Source organism: Armigeres subalbatus, chromosome 2, assembly GCF_024139115.2.
Source record: "Armigeres subalbatus isolate Guangzhou_Male chromosome 2, GZ_Asu_2, whole genome shotgun sequence".
In the NCBI taxonomy this organism is placed as follows: Eukaryota; Metazoa; Arthropoda; class Insecta; order Diptera; family Culicidae; genus Armigeres; species Armigeres subalbatus.
Window position 1 is genome coordinate 117078250 of NC_085140.1, and position 21743 is coordinate 117099992.

The 21743-nt window shown below is 42.8% G+C and overlaps 2 protein-coding genes across 5 annotated transcripts in view; both read left to right on the forward strand.

Moving 5' to 3' along the window:
• LOC134210707 (uncharacterized) overlaps positions 1–21743 on the forward strand; it is an 869243-nt gene that overhangs the window by 134166 nt on the left and 713334 nt on the right. The gene's annotated exons all lie outside the window — the stretch shown is intronic.
• LOC134210711 (uncharacterized) overlaps positions 17156–21743 on the forward strand; it is a 140646-nt gene continuing 136058 nt past the window's right edge. Inside the window, exons 1-3 of the mRNA XM_062686944.1 lie at positions 17156–17944; positions 18000–18329; positions 18394–18644. Coding sequence (XP_062542928.1) covers positions 17359–17944; positions 18000–18329; positions 18394–18644 — 1167 coding nt within the window. The 5' untranslated portion in view covers positions 17156–17358. The remainder of the gene's footprint in view (positions 17945–17999; positions 18330–18393; positions 18645–21743) is intronic.

A 21743-nucleotide genomic window follows, 5' to 3' on the forward strand; every position in this document is an offset into this window, starting at 1 on the left:
GTTTCGGCCTCAGTGGTGGGGCCGTCTTCGGTGTCTCCCACTTGACTCAATTCTAGTGCGAGACAGTGGAGACGGCATTGCTGAGGTCAAAGTGCGTGTATGTAGAGTCGGAAGCTGGAATTGTGTGTTTTTTTTTGTGTTTTATTTGGCAGATAGATACCCATGCACCAAACAATAGCAATATACAAAAAAAGTTTTTTTGATTTGGTTTATTTTTGGCTATTTTGGGCCATCAAATACTTATACATTTTAAGATAGCAACCCGAGTAGACGAAAATAGCTCAATAATATCAAATGTTGATAAGATAGCAAAATGAGATATGGACATGATTGATATAAGAGATAAAAGATCAGACGATAATATCAAAATTTTGCACTAAAATATCATTAGAAGATCAAGTTATGTTATTTGTAATAAGTGATCAATATCATGTGCCATTAGTTTGTTCTTATCCATAGCATATCGAGATATTTAAATGATATTTCGGTGCAAATTTTTGATATTGTTGCCTGTTCTTTTATCTCTTATATCAATCAAGTCCATATCATGTTTTGTTATTCTGTTCATGGCTTCTGCCCGGGAAACTGTGTCGCTGTCCTGAAAAAAAAATGATAGAATTCATTTCATTTATTTAGTTAACATCTAAACAGATAACACTGAATCAACAATTTGACGCCACAATGCACGGTTCGAGGTCGCATCTCTCCATCCTCGGATACGCCCCACGCTCGCCAAGTCGTTCTGCACCTGGTCTGCCCATCTCGCTCGCTGCGCTCCACGCCGTCTCGTACCTGCCGGATCGGAAGCGAACACCATCTTTGCAGGGTTGCTGTCCGGCATTCTTGCAACATGTCCTGCCCATCGTACCCTTCCGGCTTTAGCTACCTTCTGGATACTGGGTTCGCCGTAGAGTTGGGCGAGCTCATGGTTCATTCTTCGCCGCCACACACCGTCTTCTTGCACACCGCCAAAGATGGTCCTAAGCACCATCTCTCCAATCTCTCGAATACTCCGAGTGCTTGCAAGTCCTCCTCGAGCATTGTCCATGTTTCATGTCCGTAGAGGACTACCGGTCTTATTAACGTCTTGTACATGACACATTTGGTGCGGTGGCGAATCTTTTTCGACCGCAGTTTCTTCTGGAGCCCGTAGTAGGCCCGACTTCCACAGATGATGCGCCTTCGTATTTCACGACTAACGTTGTTGTCAGCCGTTAGCAAGGATCCGAGGTAGATGAATTCCTCGACCACCTCGAAGGTATCCCCGTCTATCGTAACACTGCTTCCCAGGCGGGCCCTGTCGCGCTCGGTTCCGCCCACAAGCATGTACTTTGTCTTTGACGCATTCACCACCAGTCCAACTTTTGTTGCTTCACGTTTCAGGCGGGTGTACAGTTCTGCCACCTTTGCAAATGTTCGGCCGACAATGTCCATGTCATCCGCGAAGCAAATAAATTGACTGGATCTGTTGAAAATCGTACCCCGGCTGTTACACCCGGCTCTCCGCATGACACCTTCTAGCGCAATGTTGAACAACAGGCACGAAAGTCCATCACCTTGTCTTAGTCCCCGGCGCGATTCGAACGAACTGGAGTGTTCACCCGAAATCTTCACACAGTTTTGCACACCATCCACCGTTGCTTTGATCAGTCTGGTAAGCTTCCCAGGGAAGCTGTTCTCGTCCATAATTTTCCATAGCTCTACGCGGTCTATACTGTCGTATGCCGCCTTGAAATCAACGAACAGATGGTGCGTTGGGACCTGGTATTCACGGCATTTTGAAGGATTTGCCGTACAGTAAAGATCTGGTCCGTTGTCGAGCGGCCGTCAACGAAGCCGGCTTGATAACTTCCCACGAACTCGTTCACTAATGGTGACAGACGACGGAAGATGATCTGGGATATCACTTTGTAGGCGGCATTAAGGATGGTGATCGCTCGAAAGTTTTCACACTCCAGTTTGTCGCCTTTCTTGTAGATGGGGCATATAACCCCTTCCTTCCACTCCTCCGGTAGCTGTTCGGTTTCCCAGATTCTGACTATCAGTTTGTGCAGGCAAGTGGCCAGCTTTTCCGGGCCCATCTTGATGAGCTCAGCTCCGATACCATCCTTACCAGCTGCTTTATTGGTCTTTAGCTGTTGAATGGCATCCTTAACTTCCCTCAAGGTGGGGCTGTTAGCTTCCATCGTCCGCTGAACTGACGTAGTCATCTCCTCCGCTGCCTTGACTTTCACTGCCTGTACTCTCAGCGCCATTCAGATGTTCCTCGTAGTGCTGCTTCCACCATCCGATCACCACACGTTCGTCCGTCAAGATGCTCCCATCCTTATCCCGGCACATTTCGGCTCGCGGCACGAAGCCTTTGCGGGATGCGTTGAGCTTCTGATAGAACTTGCGTGTATCTTGAGAACGGCACAGCTGTTCCATCTCCTCGCACTCCGCTTCTTCCAGGCGGCGTTTCTTCTCCTGAAAAAGGCGGGTCTGCTGTCTCCGCTTCCGTCTATAACGTTCCACGTTCTGCCGGGTACCTTGCTGCAGCGCAACCGCCCGCGCTGCGTCCTTCTCCTCTAGAATCTGTCTGCACTCTTCGTCGAACCAATCGTTCCGTCGACTTCGACCCATATACCCGACGTTGTTCTCCGCTGCGTCGTTAATGGCTGCTTTAACTGTACTCCAGCAGTCCTCAAGAGGGGCCCCATCGAGCTCACCCTCTTCCGGCAACGCTGCCTCGAGATGCTGCGCGTATGCAGTGGCGACATCAGGTTGCTTCAGTCGCTCTAGGTCGTACCGCGGCGGTCGTCGGTACCGAACATTGTTGAGGACGGATAGTTTTGGGCGCAGTTTAACCATCACCAGATAGTGGTCAGAGTCGATGTTAGCGCCACGATATGTCCTGACGTCGATAATGTCGGAGAAGTGCCGTCCATCAATCAGAACGTGGTCGATTTGTGATTCTGTCTGCAGTGGTGATCTCCAGGTGTACCGATACGGGAGGCTGTGTTGGAAGTAGGTGCTACGAATGGCCATATTCTTGGAGGCGGCGAAATCAATTAGTCGTAGGCCGTTTTCGTTCTTCAGCCGGTGAGCGCTGAACTTTCCAATAGTCGGTCTAAACTCCTCCTCTTGGCCAACCTGAGCGTTCAAATCTCCTATGATGATTTTGACGTCGTGTCTTGGGCAGCTGTCGTACTCACGTTCCAGCTGCGCGTAGAATGCGGCCTTATCATCATCAGTGCTTCCGGAGTGTGGGCTATGGACGTTGATTATGCTGAAGTTGAAGAACCGGCCTTTGATCCTCAACCTGCACATTCTTTCATTGATCGGCCAGCACCCGATCACGCGCCTTTGCATATCGCCCATCACTATGAAAGCTGTTCCCAGCTCGTGTGTGTTGCCGCAGCTCTGGTAGATGGTATGATTACCTCTAAACGTTCGCACCATTGATCCCTTCCAACAAACCTCCTGCAGCGCTACGATGCCGAATCCACGGTCCTTGAGCACATCGGCGAGTATGCGTGTGCTCCCGATGAAGTTGAGAGATTTGCAGTTCCACGAACCGAGTTTCCAATCGCTAGTCCCTTTTCGTCGCAGTGGTCTTCGCCGATGGTTCCGGTCCGTACTCTCTTGTTGATTGTTCGTTGCTTATGATTTTTAAAGGCTGGCTTGCAGGGTCTGACACCAAACCCCCTGAATTTCCGGAGGACCATTCCTCCGTATTCCCGGTGGATCATGGTGCACAGTTTCACTTAGAGTGCCTCGCTGGCACTCGGACGATGATCAGCCGCCCTAACATGAAGAACAGACGCTGTTGTGAGCCGATCCTGACATGGAGAACAGACGCTCAGTAAGATTTGCACCTCCGGAAGGAGCAAACCCCCCCCTTCCCCGTCAGCATACGACCATAGTTCCCACTGGGGTTGGTTACTCGATCTACCCTAAGGTTGCTCGTATCCCGGCCAGCACCGCGGGGAGGTAGGGATAGGAGTTGCTGGGTAAGAGGCTAAGGATCGCGAGATGGGGTCTATTTTATTCCTTCAGGTACGCGAAGTACCAATGGTACGCTTTACCCAGCATTTGCCGTGCCAAATGATAGAATTACTGTTCATTTTTTTCGAGACGTTTTATCGAGTCAAAACAAAAATATACTGAATTAGATGAAGCTTAACATCCTAATATGATTCGATATGTTTCATTTTCCCCAAATCGATTTCATTTCCCTTACGTTTTCGTAATATTACGATTAATAACATTACTTTATATTTACATACCTTTGCACACATCACCATACACTGAAAACCAAAACTACCCAAAAGTGGGTTGTTTGCAGTCAAAACCGTGGTTTGGGCCAATAACCCAAATTTGAGTAAATGACTTTTCTGGCACTAGGTAGTTTGCCTTTAATCCCATGTAAATAATTTACCCAAAGCTGAGTTTAATTCATCCTTAATCAACCCAAAATAGAGAATATTGAATTTACTCAAATTTGGGTTATTGGGCTGAGCAACCTCGGTGAGGTGTTTGCATCTTGCTCTAGTTTTGATAGCAATCATGGGAAAGAAAGGGAAAACTACCGATATTCTCATCTGTGCGTATATTGAACTCAAAGTTTGGGTTGATTTATCTGTCCGTGTACATTTTTAAATAATCCAGATACAAGTCATAAGGCTAGTCTGATTGATTTCTCCATACTGTATATCAAATATCTCCTTCCTCTCTTTAACCCTCTCTTTCCCACAAAGATTTCAATAGGAAGGAATCATGAAAAAGATGCTAGAACAAGAGTTATTTGGCTTAGCTAAAATTAATGGAAAACAAAAAAAAGTTTTTGATTGTAAATCAATTGTTACTTGATTGTGTTCAATATTTATTATATTTCAACTATTTTTACACTAAATTAATTATATAAGCAGTCTAATGCTACCATAAAGTTTTCTCAAATAATGCTTTATGTTGTTGAAACAATTCGATAAATGTTGGAATGTGCAAAATTTGATGGAGCTCTACACTACTGTTATAGGCATAACTGTCCCATGCACATAGGAAATCCCAGCAAACATGGGAAGAAAAGGGTTGATGTTTCCATATATTTACAAATGCAGATATTTACTTTTACTTCAATGTTTTCATATATTTACAAACTTCCAGGTTTTTACAGTTTTGAAATTATTTTCACTGATTTCTGTATATTCTCAAACATATTAATGTGTTTTTATTTTTTATAAAAGACAAATCTGAATATTACCAGCGGGTGACATGAGATACATTTCGCTGTCTTTATATCAATAATTCAAGTTTATATTTCGAGTTAACAGATTAGTGCGCGTCGATTCGGTCGGAGTAACACGATTCTCAGTATGCAGAAGCGACCCAGCCTGCATCGTATTAGTTTTTGTTTTCTCTTCGTCGCAGAATCACGAAGGTAAAGAGTGCAAGCAGCGCCGTAGCGTGCGATTGGCAGGGTTGGCCCCCGCCAAGGGCGCCGGCCCTTAGGGGGGCGCCGAAATCAAGAATTACGACAGGAGAAATAAAACCCTTTATTTATTATTAATTTTTTGTCTTTATTAGCGAGACTTTCAGCCCTAGGCTGGCTCGTCTCGACAAACCCTTTATTGGTAAAGAGGCAAATTAATAACCGCCGGCAAAGTCCAATGGTAGAGATATTTTATGTAGTCTAGAGCATATTAAAAATATCTCTTCATTCCCACATCACTATATTGAATGATTTGGTCTTAGTTTTGACAGCTATTCCGGTTTTCTATAGGACTTCCGGAACCAGTTACAAGTTGAAAAGAAAAAATCTGAAAGTCTCAGGTTAAAAAACTTATTTGCACACCGTGAAGTTTGATTCCCAAATTGCGTAGATTGGATTATTTTCTATTTTTTCCACTATGACGGTAGTTGGTGAGAAAAGTGGGACATGTCTTACACATGAATTTTCTTGGGTGGGACAGTCAAAGCATTGTCCTACCCATGATTACGATAAGTCTTATGAAGTCATGGGCTGGAAAGAATTTGTTTGTTAGCAAAAGGTAACTTTAAAGTTAATCAGAGCCTAAACAATAATTATAGAGGTTTCTAGGATCCAAAAGCAATAGTCTACTGATTATTCTTTAGGACTTCAGACAATGTATAATCCCGGAAGCGCTCGAAGATGTCTAAGGTAAGTCTGGTAAGAGGAAAAAAGTTTTTCTGCAAACCTCCACAATTTATTGATCTGGCCCGTAAGGGATTCTGAGCTCCCAAAAGATTCTTTGACAGTCATACGATTTTTTTGTTGTTTGCGAAAGTTAGTATGAAATCTCCACTGTTGAAGTGAGGCCTTGCTTCCTTCTAAGGAGATAGTGATTAGTCCAAAATCAATATCTGTGGTAATCGCTTAATACTAATTCTAATACCAGAGCTGTTGCTCAAATCGACATTTCCTATTTGCCCTACCCACGACTCGTAACGTGGATGCGTTTATTAGTATTCGATCATAGGCTCGAGACTTACTTACTTACTTATGGATCCTGTACACCTCCGGTGGTGCAAAGGGCCGACTTGAAAGATCTCCATCCTGAGCGTTGCTCGGCTATCGCTTTAACCTGTTGCCAGGTTAGATTTCGGTTGACTTCTTTTATTTCTTTATTGAGGCTTCGCCGCCATGAGCCTCTGGTTCTGCCTCTACTGCGATGTCCCGCTGGGTTCCAGTCTAATGCTTGTTTACAGATTTCGTTTCCGCCCCTACGTAGAGTGTGGCCGACCCAGCCCCACTTCCGATCCCGAATTTCTGTTGCTATCGGCCTCTTGTGACAACGACGATGGAGCTCGTTGTTTGAGATCCGTTGTGAGGCCACCAGGCTCGAATTATATACCGCATGCATCTGTTAATGAACACCTGCAGCCGTTGAGTGTTCTCCACTGATACACACCATGTATCGCTAGCGTATAGCAGCACAGATTTCACGTTAGAGTTGAAAATTCGTATTTTGGTGCGTTCACTTATCTGCCTGTTTTTCCAGATATTTCTTAAACTAGCAAAGGCAGCCCTTGCTTTCTTGATCCGTGCGCCTATGTCGATCTTGGTACTGCCGTCTGACGCCATTTGGCTACCAAGATATTGGAAGCTTTCAACATTCTCCACTGGTTGCCCGGCTACTGTGAAACTGGAAGGAGTCACCGTGTTTACATCCAACGATTTGGTTTTGTTGACGTTGATGACTAAACCTGCCGAGGAGGAGCGCTCGGCAAGATCGTTGAGCTTACTCTGCATATCAGAGCGCCGTTGCGCGAGGAGTGCAACGTCATCAGCCAATTCGAAGTCGTTTAGGTGCTCCATGGTTATAGGCTGCCATAACAGCCCGCGGTTTGGTTCACGGTCAATCGCATCTACCAGAATCTCATCGATTACGATGAGGAACAGTAACGGTGATAGAATACATCCTTGCCTCACACCTGCTACGACCCGGATAGCGCAGTCAACATTTATATACGTACAGCTAATGATATAAGTAATAATATACAAGCAAACTAATTCGTATATAATGCACAAAATCGCCATATACCTACTAAAGTGGAGGCCATATACATACTAAATAACGACTTTCCCGAGTTTTCTAAGGCATTAATACGATTCGGCGAAAATAAATAAAAAATAAATGTAAACAACACTGTCTCGAACATTCGACCACTGGATCTGAAGGCAGATGCTTTACCCATGTACTACTCAGCAACTCTTGAAAAGCAGTAGAGTTTTGACAATCATAATCATACAGTATACGATACATACTGCATTGATACGATTTAAGTACTTTGTTTCTCTACGTTTAAATGTAGCTTGAATCGTATATGAAAACAGATTTTGATTATTCCGATAATAATCATACATAATAACGATAATGCAGCATTGCAAACGACTCTCCATGCATGTAAACAATAATGAAATGTCAACACCAGTAGTGATTTATATCCCTTTGATTACTCTCGAGCTGTTTCATTCTGATGTTTTAAGTTGTAAGTTTGTAAGTTGCCGGGGAGTGATAATAGCGTAGAAGTGAAAGTTAGAATTCAAAAATATCATATAGTGGAGTAGGTAAGTGAAAAAGAAATTAATTTCATCGAAATGTGCTGTGCAGTGGTTTTTGATAAACGCTCTGAAGTAACAAAATATATAGGTACATCGCGTATGAATATACGATTAACATGACAACACGCGTATGTATAAGCGATTTTTGTGATTCATTCCGATTACACTGATATTTTTTATACTGATTTATAACTTTTTTGAAAACAGTCGCATATATTCCATTTCTAAGTATTATTTACGACAGCAATTATTTTTTGACTTTCTTCATAAGTAGTCATATACGAATGTGATATAAAATAGCAGTATATGCGATAAAATTTCTCCTTTTATATACGATTTGTGGTTGACTGGGTAGGGTCAGACAGGACCCCATTGTGCAGCACTCTACACGAAAAGGCCTCGTACTGTGCTTCGATGAGGCCGATGATTTTCTCAGGAACCCCCTTGCGTCTCAGGGCACCCCACATATTCTCGTGATTGAGACGGTCGAAAGCTTTTTCGTAGTCAATGAATACCAAGTAAAGGGACTCTTGGAACTCGTTGACCTGCTCCAGAATTATGCGGAGCGTGACAATATGGTCCACACAGGATCTTCCGGCACGGAATCCGGCCTGCTGCCGACGGAGAGTCGCATCGATCTTCTCCTGAATCCGGGCTAGGATAATTTTGCACAGAACTTTGACATAATGCCTCGCCCGTTATCGCATACAGTCAGGTCACCCTTTTTGGGCACCTTCACTAAGATACCTTGCATCCAGTCGACCGGGAAAGTTGCGGTGTCCCAGATATTACGAAATAAACGATGCAGTAGTTGAGCGGATGACATGGAGTCAGCTTTGAGCATCTCGGCTGATATGCGGTCGACCCCTGGGGCTTTATTCGATTTCATGCTTTGGATGGCTGTTTGAATCTCTAGCAGTGATGGAGCTTCGGTATTGACGCGTGTTATACGTTGGATCCTAGACAGATCATGCCGAGGTGGTGATGGCCTGGCTGGCACTTGAAAAAGTTGTTCGAAGTGCTCGAACCAGCGTTTCAGCTGGTCAGTTGGGTCGGTCAATAACTGATCATTTGCGTCTTTCACAGGCATCGTTGCATTCATCTTCGCCCCGCTAAAGCGTCGTGAGATATCGTAGAGGAGGCGAATGTCCCCGGTTGCGGCGGCTCTCTCTCCTTCGTCGGCCAGAGAGTCTGCCCACGCTCGCTTGTCCCGTCGACATGAGCGTTTTACTTCCTTCTCAAGAGCCGCGTATCGTTGACGGGCTAAGACTTTGGCTCCTCTGGTTTTCGATCGCTCTATCGCGGCTTTGGCTTTTCTTCGCTCCTCTATCTTCCTCCAGGTCTCATCGGTGATCCATTGCTTTCTCTGGGTGCGCAGTTCGCCCAGATTATTCTCGCTGGTGGCGATGAAGGCATTCTTGATGGCGGTCCATTGGTCTTCCACGCTGCCACCTTCCGGAATATCTGCAGCACGCGTCTCCAGTTCTTCAACGAAGGACCGTTTCACCGTGGCATCTTCCAGTCGGCGTGTGTTGAATCGTCGTCCAACTCTTTCCTCCTGCCGACGAATCCGCGCAATGCGCAGGCGTATTTAGCCGATGAGGAGTTGATGATCAGACGCGATATCGGCACTACGTTTATTCCGTACATCAAGAAGGCTCCGTTTCCATTTTCGGCTGATGCAGATGTGGTCGATTTGAGACGGGAGACCCACGTGGCCTTGTGAACCGGTCGATGAGGGAAGAGCGATCCCCCGATCACCATGTCGTTATTACCACAAAATTCTGCCAACAGCTCTCCGTTTTCGCTCATTTCTCCGAGACCATGGCGTCCCATAATGCGCTCATGGTTCGAGTTGTCGGATCCGATCTTCGCATTGAAGTCGCCCAAACAGATCTTGATATCACCCTTCGGAATTCTATCTACGACGGCATTGAGTTGACTTTAGAAGTTCTCTTTGTCTTGCAGGTCGGCAGCATCGGTTGGCGCATAACATTGGATTATAGTAAAGTTTCGGACCCGTGTTCTAAATCTGGCAACGATTATCCTTTCACTTATAGGTTCCCACTTCATAAGCGCAGAGTGTGCCTGAGCGCTTAGTAGGAAGCCAACTCCGCGATGCCGGGGAGCGTGTTCACCTCGTAAACCAGAGTATAGCAGAACTTGTCCCGACGGCGTTCTGTGTTCTCCAAAGTTTGGCCAACGGACTTCACTCAGTCCCAGGATCTCAAGCTTCATGCGGCGTGCCTCATTGGCAAGTTGTGCCAATTTACCCTGCTGGGCTAGGGTTAAAACGTTCCATGTTCCTATTCGTGTCCATTGTTTCGCGCTAAGAGTCGTCGCCGTAAAATCAGTCCGTATTTTTTCATTATCGGATTCTCGAACAAATTGATGTTTCGGGAACAGTAGGTTGTTGGCCCAAGGTTCCCTATCCACCGGGATGGGGCTATCATCTTAGGTATAGCTTCCGGAGAATAGCATTTCACACTCAGCCGCTGGATGCCAGAACAGACGCTGTTGGAGCCGCACCTCCTTGGTGAACAGACGCTCGGTCAGTCGGGTCAAATTTGTTTAAAGTCCCACCCAACACCAGGACTAGGATAGTGCGCTTTGAGCGGCACACGGTCGCTTTGATAGGGCCTGCTTGGGCACACATGCAGCTTTTTATAGGAGTTCAACAGAGCCCACTGTCGAGCCCCACCACATCCTAGGCAAACCCCATTGGACGCACCCTCTCACTCTAGCTGATGTCAGAAGGACAACAGTGCCCAGGCTGCACTACCAGGTAAGTACGCAACCCTTAGCTGGCGGTCAATTGTCATCGGAAGACCCGTGGAAGCGTGAGTATTGGAACTTGTGAGGCTCGAGAAATAATAAAAAAATATGCAATTAATTGGTGATTTTGAACCTTTCTTCTTTCAATGAACAGGAGTGGATAATATTCGTGAATAAAGGACTTTCATTAATTTTAATGATCCTTCAGTTATTTTTTATAGATTCCATACGAAAATCTAGAAATTCATTCGACATCATGAGGTTCCTTACGTATTTTGCAATAGTCGATATCTCAAAAATTCTCCAGATACCACTGAATATTGACTTTTAATTGCAGCATCATAAGTCCACTAAAACTTTTAATCTTACTTACTTTACTTGAATCTTGTTTACTCTTTGAATGTGAAATATTGCACATTTCGGTTTCCTTAGTAAGAAAAGGGCGCCCAATCAAGATTTCGCCAAGGGCGCTGGGAATCCACGCTACGGCTCTGAGTGCAAGTTTGTTCGTGTTTTGTGTTGGACGCAGTACGCGGTCGCGCGATTATCAAAATGTCTGATTCTGCTGTGTGCGAGTAAATTGGAAAGTGAAACAATCAGTTCAGTGCAGATTTGATCGTGTTTTGTATCGAACGTAAAATGATCGGAAATCGCGTCCAAACGTGTTTTCTTCAGTAAGCAGAACAATCGGCCGGTCATCAAAATTTTGTTGTGCTTTGTGCGGTAAGCAGAACGATCGGCCGGTAACCGAAATTTTGTTCTGCTTCGTGCGTGTGAGTGAATTAATTACAAAATTAAAGTTTGAATCGCGTCCAGACATGTTTTCTACAGTAAGCAGAATGATCAGCCGGTCACCGAAATTGTGTTCTGCTTTGTGCGGTCTTTAATAAAAAAATAGTTTTGTTTTCATCGATCAAACTACACGCTATACACGGCATACCGTTTACCAAAACGAACCCTGCCACACTCCCTACCCCATATATCCAACATCCTAGTGATTTCTCGTGGAAGTGCAGATGACTCGTCGGCTTCCATCAAAGCGAGTATCACGTCATCATTTTCCTACCCATTCCTTAATTGACCTGCATTCGGACACGGCCGGCGCTGGTATTGCTTATTTTTGGGTCACCAGTTCTTACACATTGAAGATGATGTTAGTCCCAAACTTCATCTGTTGGTTCTCTGTGTAATTACAGCTGACCTGGCAATAACGGAGGAGCAACCGTGGGCGGTCAATCATGCTCATGCTCATGCTCATGCTCATGCTCACAGGGAATCGTTTGCTGCTATTGCTGCGGATATTGTGGGAGTCCCAGATATCCGGTTCATGCTTTAGTTAGCAACGGTGGTTCTTCTTGACCTTCTATTCCCTGAGTAGTTAGTACGAATAAGGGCGTCCATGTGAAGTTTTGCTTTACCTGTTATGAACAACTTGTGCATCCCGTTCCCTACACTTTATGAAGACATTTCTTTGCTTCAAGAGTGAATCCTTTTTGTAGTACTAGTCTTCGTAACTAAAAGGGCGCCATTACGGAGCATGAGATATGATCAAATTATTCGTACTACTACTTGACCAACGTCCCCAGCTGGGCGAGGGGTAGAGAGGTAGAGGAACTTCCTGAAAAAAAAATCCAAAAAAGACCTGCATGGTAGTCTCCGACGAAGGACTTCTCAAGTGGTCCCAGTCTGTTAAACAGAAAACGCGTCAGAATTTTGAATGCCGAGTTCAGCATGATAAAGAAGAAATTGGCCTCCTGCGTTTCAGCTATTACACTCTCTTTGTGCAGCCTTTTTTATTTGTGGTGGATTCGTTTCCCGTCTGCTACACTATACCATTCTCTGTTATATCGGGTAACAGCTACTCGTTGGCATCCTCATCAACCCAATTGGCATCACAGAGTCGTCGTGCCTGACACTTCCTGCCCATTTGTAGTCACAGCTTCGTGGATATTCTCCTACAATCTGCTGACGTCTCCAGATCCGTTGGCATCTCCTATCCGCTCCTTTCGTGACCCCTTTTATGATTAGTGGACATGTCATGCTGAAAACCTAACCAAAAACAAACCTATATTTGAAGTCATTTTATTTCTATATATTTTATCATTCTTATATGACATTCTTCAGCAGTAATTCATTTAGTGTGGCGTGGCTGTTGTACTTGCATTTGTGATAAATATCAGAATACGGCAGACGAGTTTGCGTGTCTTATAAAGCCGATCTCGAATTGTAATCAATGTTCAATCTGTATTTCGCTCTAGTCTTAATCTGAAGATGTGTTGAAAATCCACTCTTGCATAAGCATTCAGAAGCAAACGGTATTTATTAGAATATCCAAAGCTTGGAACGCTGATGTAGAATATGCTTCGTATATTCCTTCGTATATATATTTGGCTCAAGTTTTTTTTTTCACTGAATAAATCACGAGATAACAAACCATTCCGCTACATATTTTAAATCCAAATATACATTCTGGATTTCATCGGGAAGGCCAGCCTAGCCACGTCCAATGTAGGCAAAATCGGAATGCTAACTAAGGAAGTATCTTTTTGAGACAGCTCGGGAAAATATCGATCAAACTAACAGTTTGATAAGAAAATTATTTTGAGCTTTTTAGTGGAATGTTTTCACCTGTCATAAGACGAGTTTAAACAATCCCATTGAATTCCACCACTTAATTGTATCCTGACAGATACGTATTTCGACCTCAACAGTAAGGCCGTCTTCAGTGTCTCGTACATGACTCGACTTGAAGAAAATGATCGCAGCTTACACTATTTATACTATGCGTAGGTATAATAATTTATCTAGGTACTTATCTTACTACGGTGCTTATTTCTACTCGCTTGATGCGCTTAATGCTTAGGTATAAACTTGAAGAGCCAGGAGCTACCATTTCCTTGATCTTTATTCAACAACCGCGTTTGTACCTGTCGGTAGATTTCAAGCTCTCAGCAACATCAAGTTTCCACGGAGAAGAGACATTTCTTAAAATTTTAATGTTTGATGTCGTAATTGAATGATTTTCCTGATATACATGTTCAGCTACCTTAGACTTAAACTCATAATTTAATCCCTTTATCAGTTTCCCTCTTAGCCTTACTTACTTCTGCAATATGTTCTTTGAACCTTACATCTAACGATCTTTTTGTTTGACCTACATATACTTTATCACACTGTGAACAATTAATTTGATAAACCCCGGCCTTATTTAACATTTCTACTCTATCCTTTGTGGAGCCCAACAGTGTCTTCAGTTGATTGCTTCTGCTGGAGAATACTAAATCGATGCCGAATTTCCTCAGTCGATGGCAGATTCTCAAAGAACATATTGCAGAAGTAAGTAAGGCTAAGAGGGAAACTGATAAGGGATTAAATTATGAGTTTAGGTCTAAGGTAGCTGAACATGTATATCAGGAAAATCATTCAATTACGACATCAAACATTAAAAATTTAAGAAATGTCTCTTCTCCGTGGAAACTTGATGTTGCTGAGAGCTTGGAACTCTACCGACAGGTACAAACGCGGTTGTTGAATAAAGATCAAGGAAATGGTAGCTCCTGGCTCTTCAAGTTTATACCTAAGCATTAAGCGCATCAAGCGAGTAGAAATAAGCACCGTAGTAAGATAAGTACCTAGATAAATTATTATACCTACGCATAGTATAAATAGTGTAAGCTGCGATCATTTTCTTCAAGTCGAGTCATGTACGAGACACTGAAGACGGCCTTACTGTTGAGGTCGAAATACGTATCTGTCAGGATACAATTAAGTGGTGGAATTCAATGGGATTGTTTAAACTCGTCTTATGACATGTAACAGTTTGAGTCAAGATGAGCCATAATTTCCAATTTGAGATGAGTTGCCCCGTGGAATTAGACAACTTTTTGTTTCCTGGGCCAGTCTATTGCGGATATTCTTACGTGCGAAATAAGAACTGCTGATTTGTATCCCTCTTCCTTATCCTTTTTCCTTATTTCATCTTTTTTCTTCTTTTGTCTTTTCGAGCTTTTCTCCCTTCCCACGTTTTGTCGACTTTTTGTCCTTTGTCTTTCGAAGTGATGAACTTTTTTTCCCTAAAAACCCTTTAATACAGTATTTTAGCAAAGCTTTTGCCTTTCGACCTTTTGTCCGACCGAATGTCAAGTTTGTGTTGGGGCAGCCTAACTCATAGTCGTTTACTTATTACATCACATATAATGAATAGAACGAATCTAAATTTGACTCTCCATGGAAAACTCTCCGATGCATCCATCCTCATACCATCGAACAAGCTTTAGTGGCTCCGAACCGAGATAGATTGTACTGCACATAAATTACAGCTCAATTGGGGCATATGCGATACGCTGCTGGTACCTCCACCCGACATACGATGCGCCTTCGTCCATATTCAGGAACAGCGATAAAGTACTGCAACCGCAGCATCAGCACGGCACTCCCCAATAGAAGAGATCAATTTCAAACTCCGAAACGAGAGTAAATACTTCTTGGCAAAGTACTTCGGTGCGGCACTTAAAAAATGTGTGCCAACGTTTGTCGTTCATCGTTCATCGTCGCCGTCGTCGTTTCTTTCGTTGTCCTCAGTCTAGTATGCATGAGCCGTCTTAGCCGTGCAGCACAGATGCTAAGAATTTGGGTCTCTGGCACACACAATGTTTAGGGTTACATGGCACAGTGGATAGACTCATAAATTTTGATTACAAGTTTCACAAATGTGGAGACGAATGGTAGTTTGTAAGTGAATAGATATTCAATTGAAGTAACGTTGTTTTTGGTAATTGAAAAACAGTTCAAAACTTTTTAAGATATAATTTGTATAAAGACATAGTTGTCTGAGATACAAATGCATTTTTGTAGGCTTCATTCGAATCTTTTACTCGTTCACAGAATCCTGTGGAACTCATGGCGATAGGAGCCGTACACATATTACGTATGGAGGGAGGGGTTCTGTCGTTTTCTTACGCACCATATAAATAAAAAATCATTTGTAGGAAACAAATCTTACATATGTGAAGGGGGTGTAGAAACCCCAAAAAAATTGCTAACGTAATAAGTGTACGACCCCATAACAGAGAAGTTGAATACAATCACTTTTCAGATTCTTTAGGACTTTTTCATAATTCAACTATCTAATTCACAGAAAATCTGCGATTTGGTTAGTTTTGTTGCCCTAACGTATGTGGAATTCTACATAAACCTGATTATAATAATTGTATGAAAATCATAGACTACAAGGCTCATGCTGCATCTCAAAATAAGCAGTCATATATACGCCAATATATGATCCTCTGAAGTTGGGAAGAACTTATGCGGCCGCGAACTGTATTGGTCGCTCTCCAATTTCTTCTGATTTGTAACCCACTGTAAGCAATCACGAATTTCTGACCTATCAACACCGATTTTATCCGAATTTTATTCGAAATCGCCTCACTGTGCCGTTTTCGTAGCCGTCCTTCGGAACTGGCACAAGACTACACGAGACTACTAAGCAAGATTGTAACTTTTGGCAATCGCCGCACCGCCGGGGTGGCGGCCGGCCCGGTCGGTCCTACAACACGGGAAAGAGGCTAAAGGAAAATAAACTTTTACTAGGACAATGACATCGAATCGGTCGTTCGGTCGCCTGCTACCGCCGGCACACTTTTGGGACTTGTGCTTGGGCGTCGCCGCCGTTGGGTTTGGGTACGGCCGTGGTGCGGTGGAGCAGTAACCGAAGAAGTTGGAGACACCCTTTTTATTTCTTGTGTTCGATAACGACGGAGGAGCAGCAGCAGCAGCAACTTGGCCATTGGCCAAAAGCTATATTTGAAAGCGACGAAGCAAAAGTGTGCAGTTTGAGTTTCAGATAAAATGAGGTTATGGTGCGGACGTAATGTTGAAGGGTAGGTGTGGAAACGGAACACACAATACTAATATTAGTGTTTGCTTGAGATTCGGTATTGCCATTGTCCGAGTGCTTTCACTGATGCTATTTTTCTTTCTTTCGTTCTTTTCATTTCAGGTAAGTGTAAGATGGCTTTATGGGGATAATTCTTTCACGGTTGATTGATTGTAAGTATGAGCTTTTTGGTACCATTTTGTAATGGGTGTGGTTTGGGCGAACAATCGAATGTGGTTGTGACTATTTATATTGATTCTATTATGGTCACGGCAAGTATTTCGTCTGCGTTCTTATCTAACTTACATCATAGGATTGAAATTCAATGAAGGATACACTTTTTTGCTATAACTCATCCGTATCAAAACATTGGCTCGGAAGGAATGATCTGATTTTAGTGGAGAAGGAAATACTTGCCGAGTATACCCAGGTAACCGCTAAGCATTAAAGTTTGCTGTAAAATAGCTTTTTATTTGCATGTCATATGCACTTTGTTCTAGAGCAGCATTTGAAATGCTCATAGGTCAATAGCTAGCATCACCAATGCAGAATAAATGTTTGCAGTTTTTAGGCAGCATTTCGAAGGCACTTTAGCATTTTGATAGCATTGACGGTGCTTCTCATTTTTTTTTCTCTAGTCCTAATGAATGCTTATATCGAGCTCTATCCGGGCAAAGGAAAATTGTTACACTTTTTAAAACTGTTCGGAAACATGGAAAACTCAAAGAAATGGGAAAAGTTTGTGCGAAGTGGTTCCTACAATCGAAGCTTGAAGAAATACAGTGATATAACAGTGCCAGAGACTTTTCAAAATGTTCACGAGACGGAAACTAGTACAGCCACGAGTGATCCAGCATCATACAGGAACAGTAGCTCACAGGTGGATTGGCGACCAGCGGTTCCGTTGGCAGAAAATGATGATGAGTTCTCTGAACTTGAAGACGTAATAAGTCAAATACATGAAGACTACTACAGCCCAGATAATGTTGCTGACTACAGCCCAGATAACGATGCCAACTATGAATACGTTGAAGAAGATCTTTCATCGTTCCTTCAAAGCTGGAGTTTGGAGAACAAAATATCTCATGCCGCGTTAAAACCATTATTAGCCCGTTTGTCTCAGTATGATCGAACGCTTCCGGAAGATCCACGACGATTGTTGATCACTCCCCGAAAGCCGGTCGCTGTGGTTAAAATACAAGGAGGCCAGTATTGGCACCAGGGTCTTGGTAAGTTGAAATTATATCTATAATTCAACTTCTATTCCACTTGATTCCGTTTTAGAAAATTGCCTTCGTTACTGCTTCACCGGTCTAGCAGCCCCTAGAAGCATATCAATCAATATAAATATTGACGGTTTGCCATTATTCAAAAACGGCACGGACCAAGTGTGGCCCATATTATTCAATGTTCATGAAGAAGTCAGCCAAAAGCCAATGATTATAGGAATTTTCCATGGAAAAACGAAACCGAAGCGCGTTGAAGAATATCTGGGTCCTTTTGTTGAAGAGGCCGTACCGATTTTGAACTCTGGCATAGTTATCAATGGTCATTTACTAAAAGTTAAAATCCGCGCCTTTGTGTGCGATTCACCCGCAAGAGCGTTTATAAAAGGTAAGCCCTGGTGAAAATTATAGTCATTCATATTCGATATTAAATTATAGTCATTAACCTACAGGATCTGTGAACTTCAACGCTTTTCATGGATGCTTGAAATGTACTGCTGTTGGAGAACGACAACATGAATTACACATTAACGTATTTCCTACAACGGTTGCACCGAAACGGACAGATATCGGGTTTCGTAACAAGGCCTACGATGGTCATCATCAAGTTTACAAAGTTCGTGAGAATGGGAAATCTAGGACTGTTTATGTAGAAACACCTCTCTTATGGCTGCCGATGCTGGATATGGTGGAAGATATTATCGTGAGTGATTCACTTCATCTGTTGCATCTTGGGATGACCAAAAAAATTTTATCGATTTATAAGGATGGACACATGTATCACAAAAAGTGGTCAACAGAAACGATAACTTCCATTGACAAAATTTTGAACAGCATCAAACTTCCAGTTGAGATACATCGCCAAGTTCGTGGTTTAAACTATCTAAGCCATTGGAAGGCTTCCGAGTGTGGTTCGTTTTTGAACTACATAGGGATAGCCATTTTATCTGAGTTTGTAGATAAAGCCCAATTTGACAACTTTGCCAATTTGTTTTGCGCGGTTACAATCTGTTCAAACGACTGTTATAAAGCATATCTACCTGTAGCTCAATTACTTTTTGAGAACTTTGTTGATAATTATGGCAAATATTTCAAATCCGTTACAAGCAACCAACATAATCTTCTTCACGTTGTTGATGAGGTGCGTCGATTTGGCGTGTTGCAAACTATGTCCGCATACCCGTTTGAAAACCAGCTTTTCCAAATCAAAAATCTTGTACGATCAGGCCGTTTGCCGTTAAATCAAATCGTTAATCGCATCACAGAGAATAAGCGCCAAGGAATCAATAAGCATGAATCGCGAAACTATCCAATTCTAAAGCATCCTTGTAAACAGGACAGAACTATCTTTCTGTGTGTAGAACTACGTGAGGGTTTCACATTATCCAATGACTTTTCCAACAAATGGTTTCTAAGTTCACTAAAATCTGTAATTGCAATGGTCCATGCATCCGAAGAAGGAATATATGGTAAAGAACTCAGGTCTGTAGAGCCCCATTTCGAATTTCCTTTCGATTCAATAAATTTAAATGTCTTTCAGTCGAAAAATGATAATGAGTTTCTACCATTTAGATTGTATTCAAGACATGAAGTGTATTGTAAACTTGTAGCAATTTCTGTGCATTCTAGAACTGTATTTGTTCCCCTACACCATACATTACCTTCAAGTTAGACATGAAACTAGTCTGCCGTTCATTGTTCTTCCTTAACTGTAATAAAAAATTACCAATATTTTTGGATATATGTTCAACATTTCATTTTTGATTTATTAAAAAAATCGAGCATCACGAATTCTTACAGAGCTCTAGAAGAAGATATATAAAAAAGTATCGCATAAAAAACAATCCATTTGATTAATTTATTTCAAATCCGCTGCAGCCACCTCCATAGTCCAAACTGTTTCAGCTATTTCACCCGCTTCTTCTGGATCATCAAGATATTCTGCATCTTGGCCGTTTAGTTCCTGTAGCTTCCTGCGTTTACGTGCTACCGGCTTACGTACCACCGGCTTCCGTGCTGCCCCAAGTTCCTTCAACCTTTGCTTTGCATTTCGCAAGCAGCGATGCAAAAAAGTCTTGCACTCGTCAAAGGAAAATTCTGGATCGGAGTGCAACACAGTTTGATAGAAAAGGTCAATCGTTTTTTCATACCGGGAGAAAGGAATTTTGCGGGGGGCTGCCTCATCATCAGGGATCTTGCGACCGGTACCTGTCCAAGAGCATTGCACAAGAAAGTTGCGGTCGAAGAAATAATCAATAATTTGCAAGCAGACGGTTCCTCCTCTTGAAGTGTACCGATGTCGTCCGTGCAACTGTCCGATCGATGTAACAATCGATGCGATGAACTCCTCACTTTTGCATTTTTCTTCGAGGGCCTCCAGACTGCTGACATTTGTAACAGGCTCCAGGGTGATTTTTCGAACGGCCACTGCGTTGCTTTCCGGCTTGCACACACCAGAGGCACCAATTGCATCCAGTTTCGTGTTTATGTGGCTCAAGAGCACCAACGCTTTATTGAGCTTTATATCAATACTGTTGTTCTCTGGCGTTGCTGGAATCTGGAGTCGTTGCATTTTTTTTAGTTTTACCGGAATCAATCTCGTTGTAGTTTTCCTGCTTCAGTTCTTCCAGTAGGGTAGCCGCGGAACGCTTCTTGTTTTGATTTCTGCGGGCCATAATGTCTGAAACATAACGCTTGATATTTTAGACACAACATTAAATCGTCGCAAATAAATGATACGTACCACAGCGGGAATATTTTGACGACTCCAGTTGATGTTCCAAACCGATTTCCGATTGCATTAAATAATTGGTTTAAGAAGGCGAAAATCCAGTCGTATTCTCGCTGCTCCTGTGGATCCGTTGACAAAAGCGCTACAAAACTGTTTCTGACACCAAGGATGGATGGTACGAGCCTCACGATTGGAAGGAGAGTTCAAAAAGTGAACACAACGCAGACAGATTGAATGAAATAGGTAATCATAAACTATACTAAATTGAAGGATTGTACAGCAAATGCGACAACGAGGGAGAAAGAGATGCCGTATCAAAACTTTTTGTTATTTTCGTAAACAACAAGTGTTTTTGTGAAGGGGTTACCAATTACGTTACCAATTTTTTGACAACCAGGGTACACGGGCGTCGTTGCAAAAGTGGGGGCTAGCATTCGAGCAGCCCTTCAATTCGCCAAATGTGGTTTTCGGATAGCATTTAAAGCTACTATAATTCGGTACTGCATTAAAAGGGCAGTTGTATAGGTGAATATATTGCTAGAATTATGCATTTATAAGTGCTTAGTGGTTACCTGGGTAGTTTATTTTTTATCAAACTTTTTTGCGAAACTGTCGACTTTTAGTTGATTTATTTTATCAAAGGGTCGACTTGCAGTGAATTATTGGAAACAAGAGCATGCAGCCGGAGCTGTTTCTGTTTGTTTGTTTGAGAAACTGCATATGTAACATTTTTGGCCAGAATGAGATTTTTATATATTTTGAATCCTCGTTAAAAAATAGGGGAAGGGGGGGCAATATGCCCTAGCTAAGCAAACACTGCTCTATTGTCTTATTTGTAACGCTATTCATGGGTATTTTTACATTATGCATCAGTTAAACAAGATAGCTAGTTGATGCCATTCAAAAATTGTCAAAAATCTCAATCATATTGATAATACTCACATTTCAAAAAAGTGGTGATATTCTGTTGCCGGAAAACTCATGAGGCAAAACGCCTTTTAGCTGGCAGCTCCTAGGGAACAAAGTACCACGCGTCGGCGAATCAGCATTCTAGTATGGATAGTCCGTGGA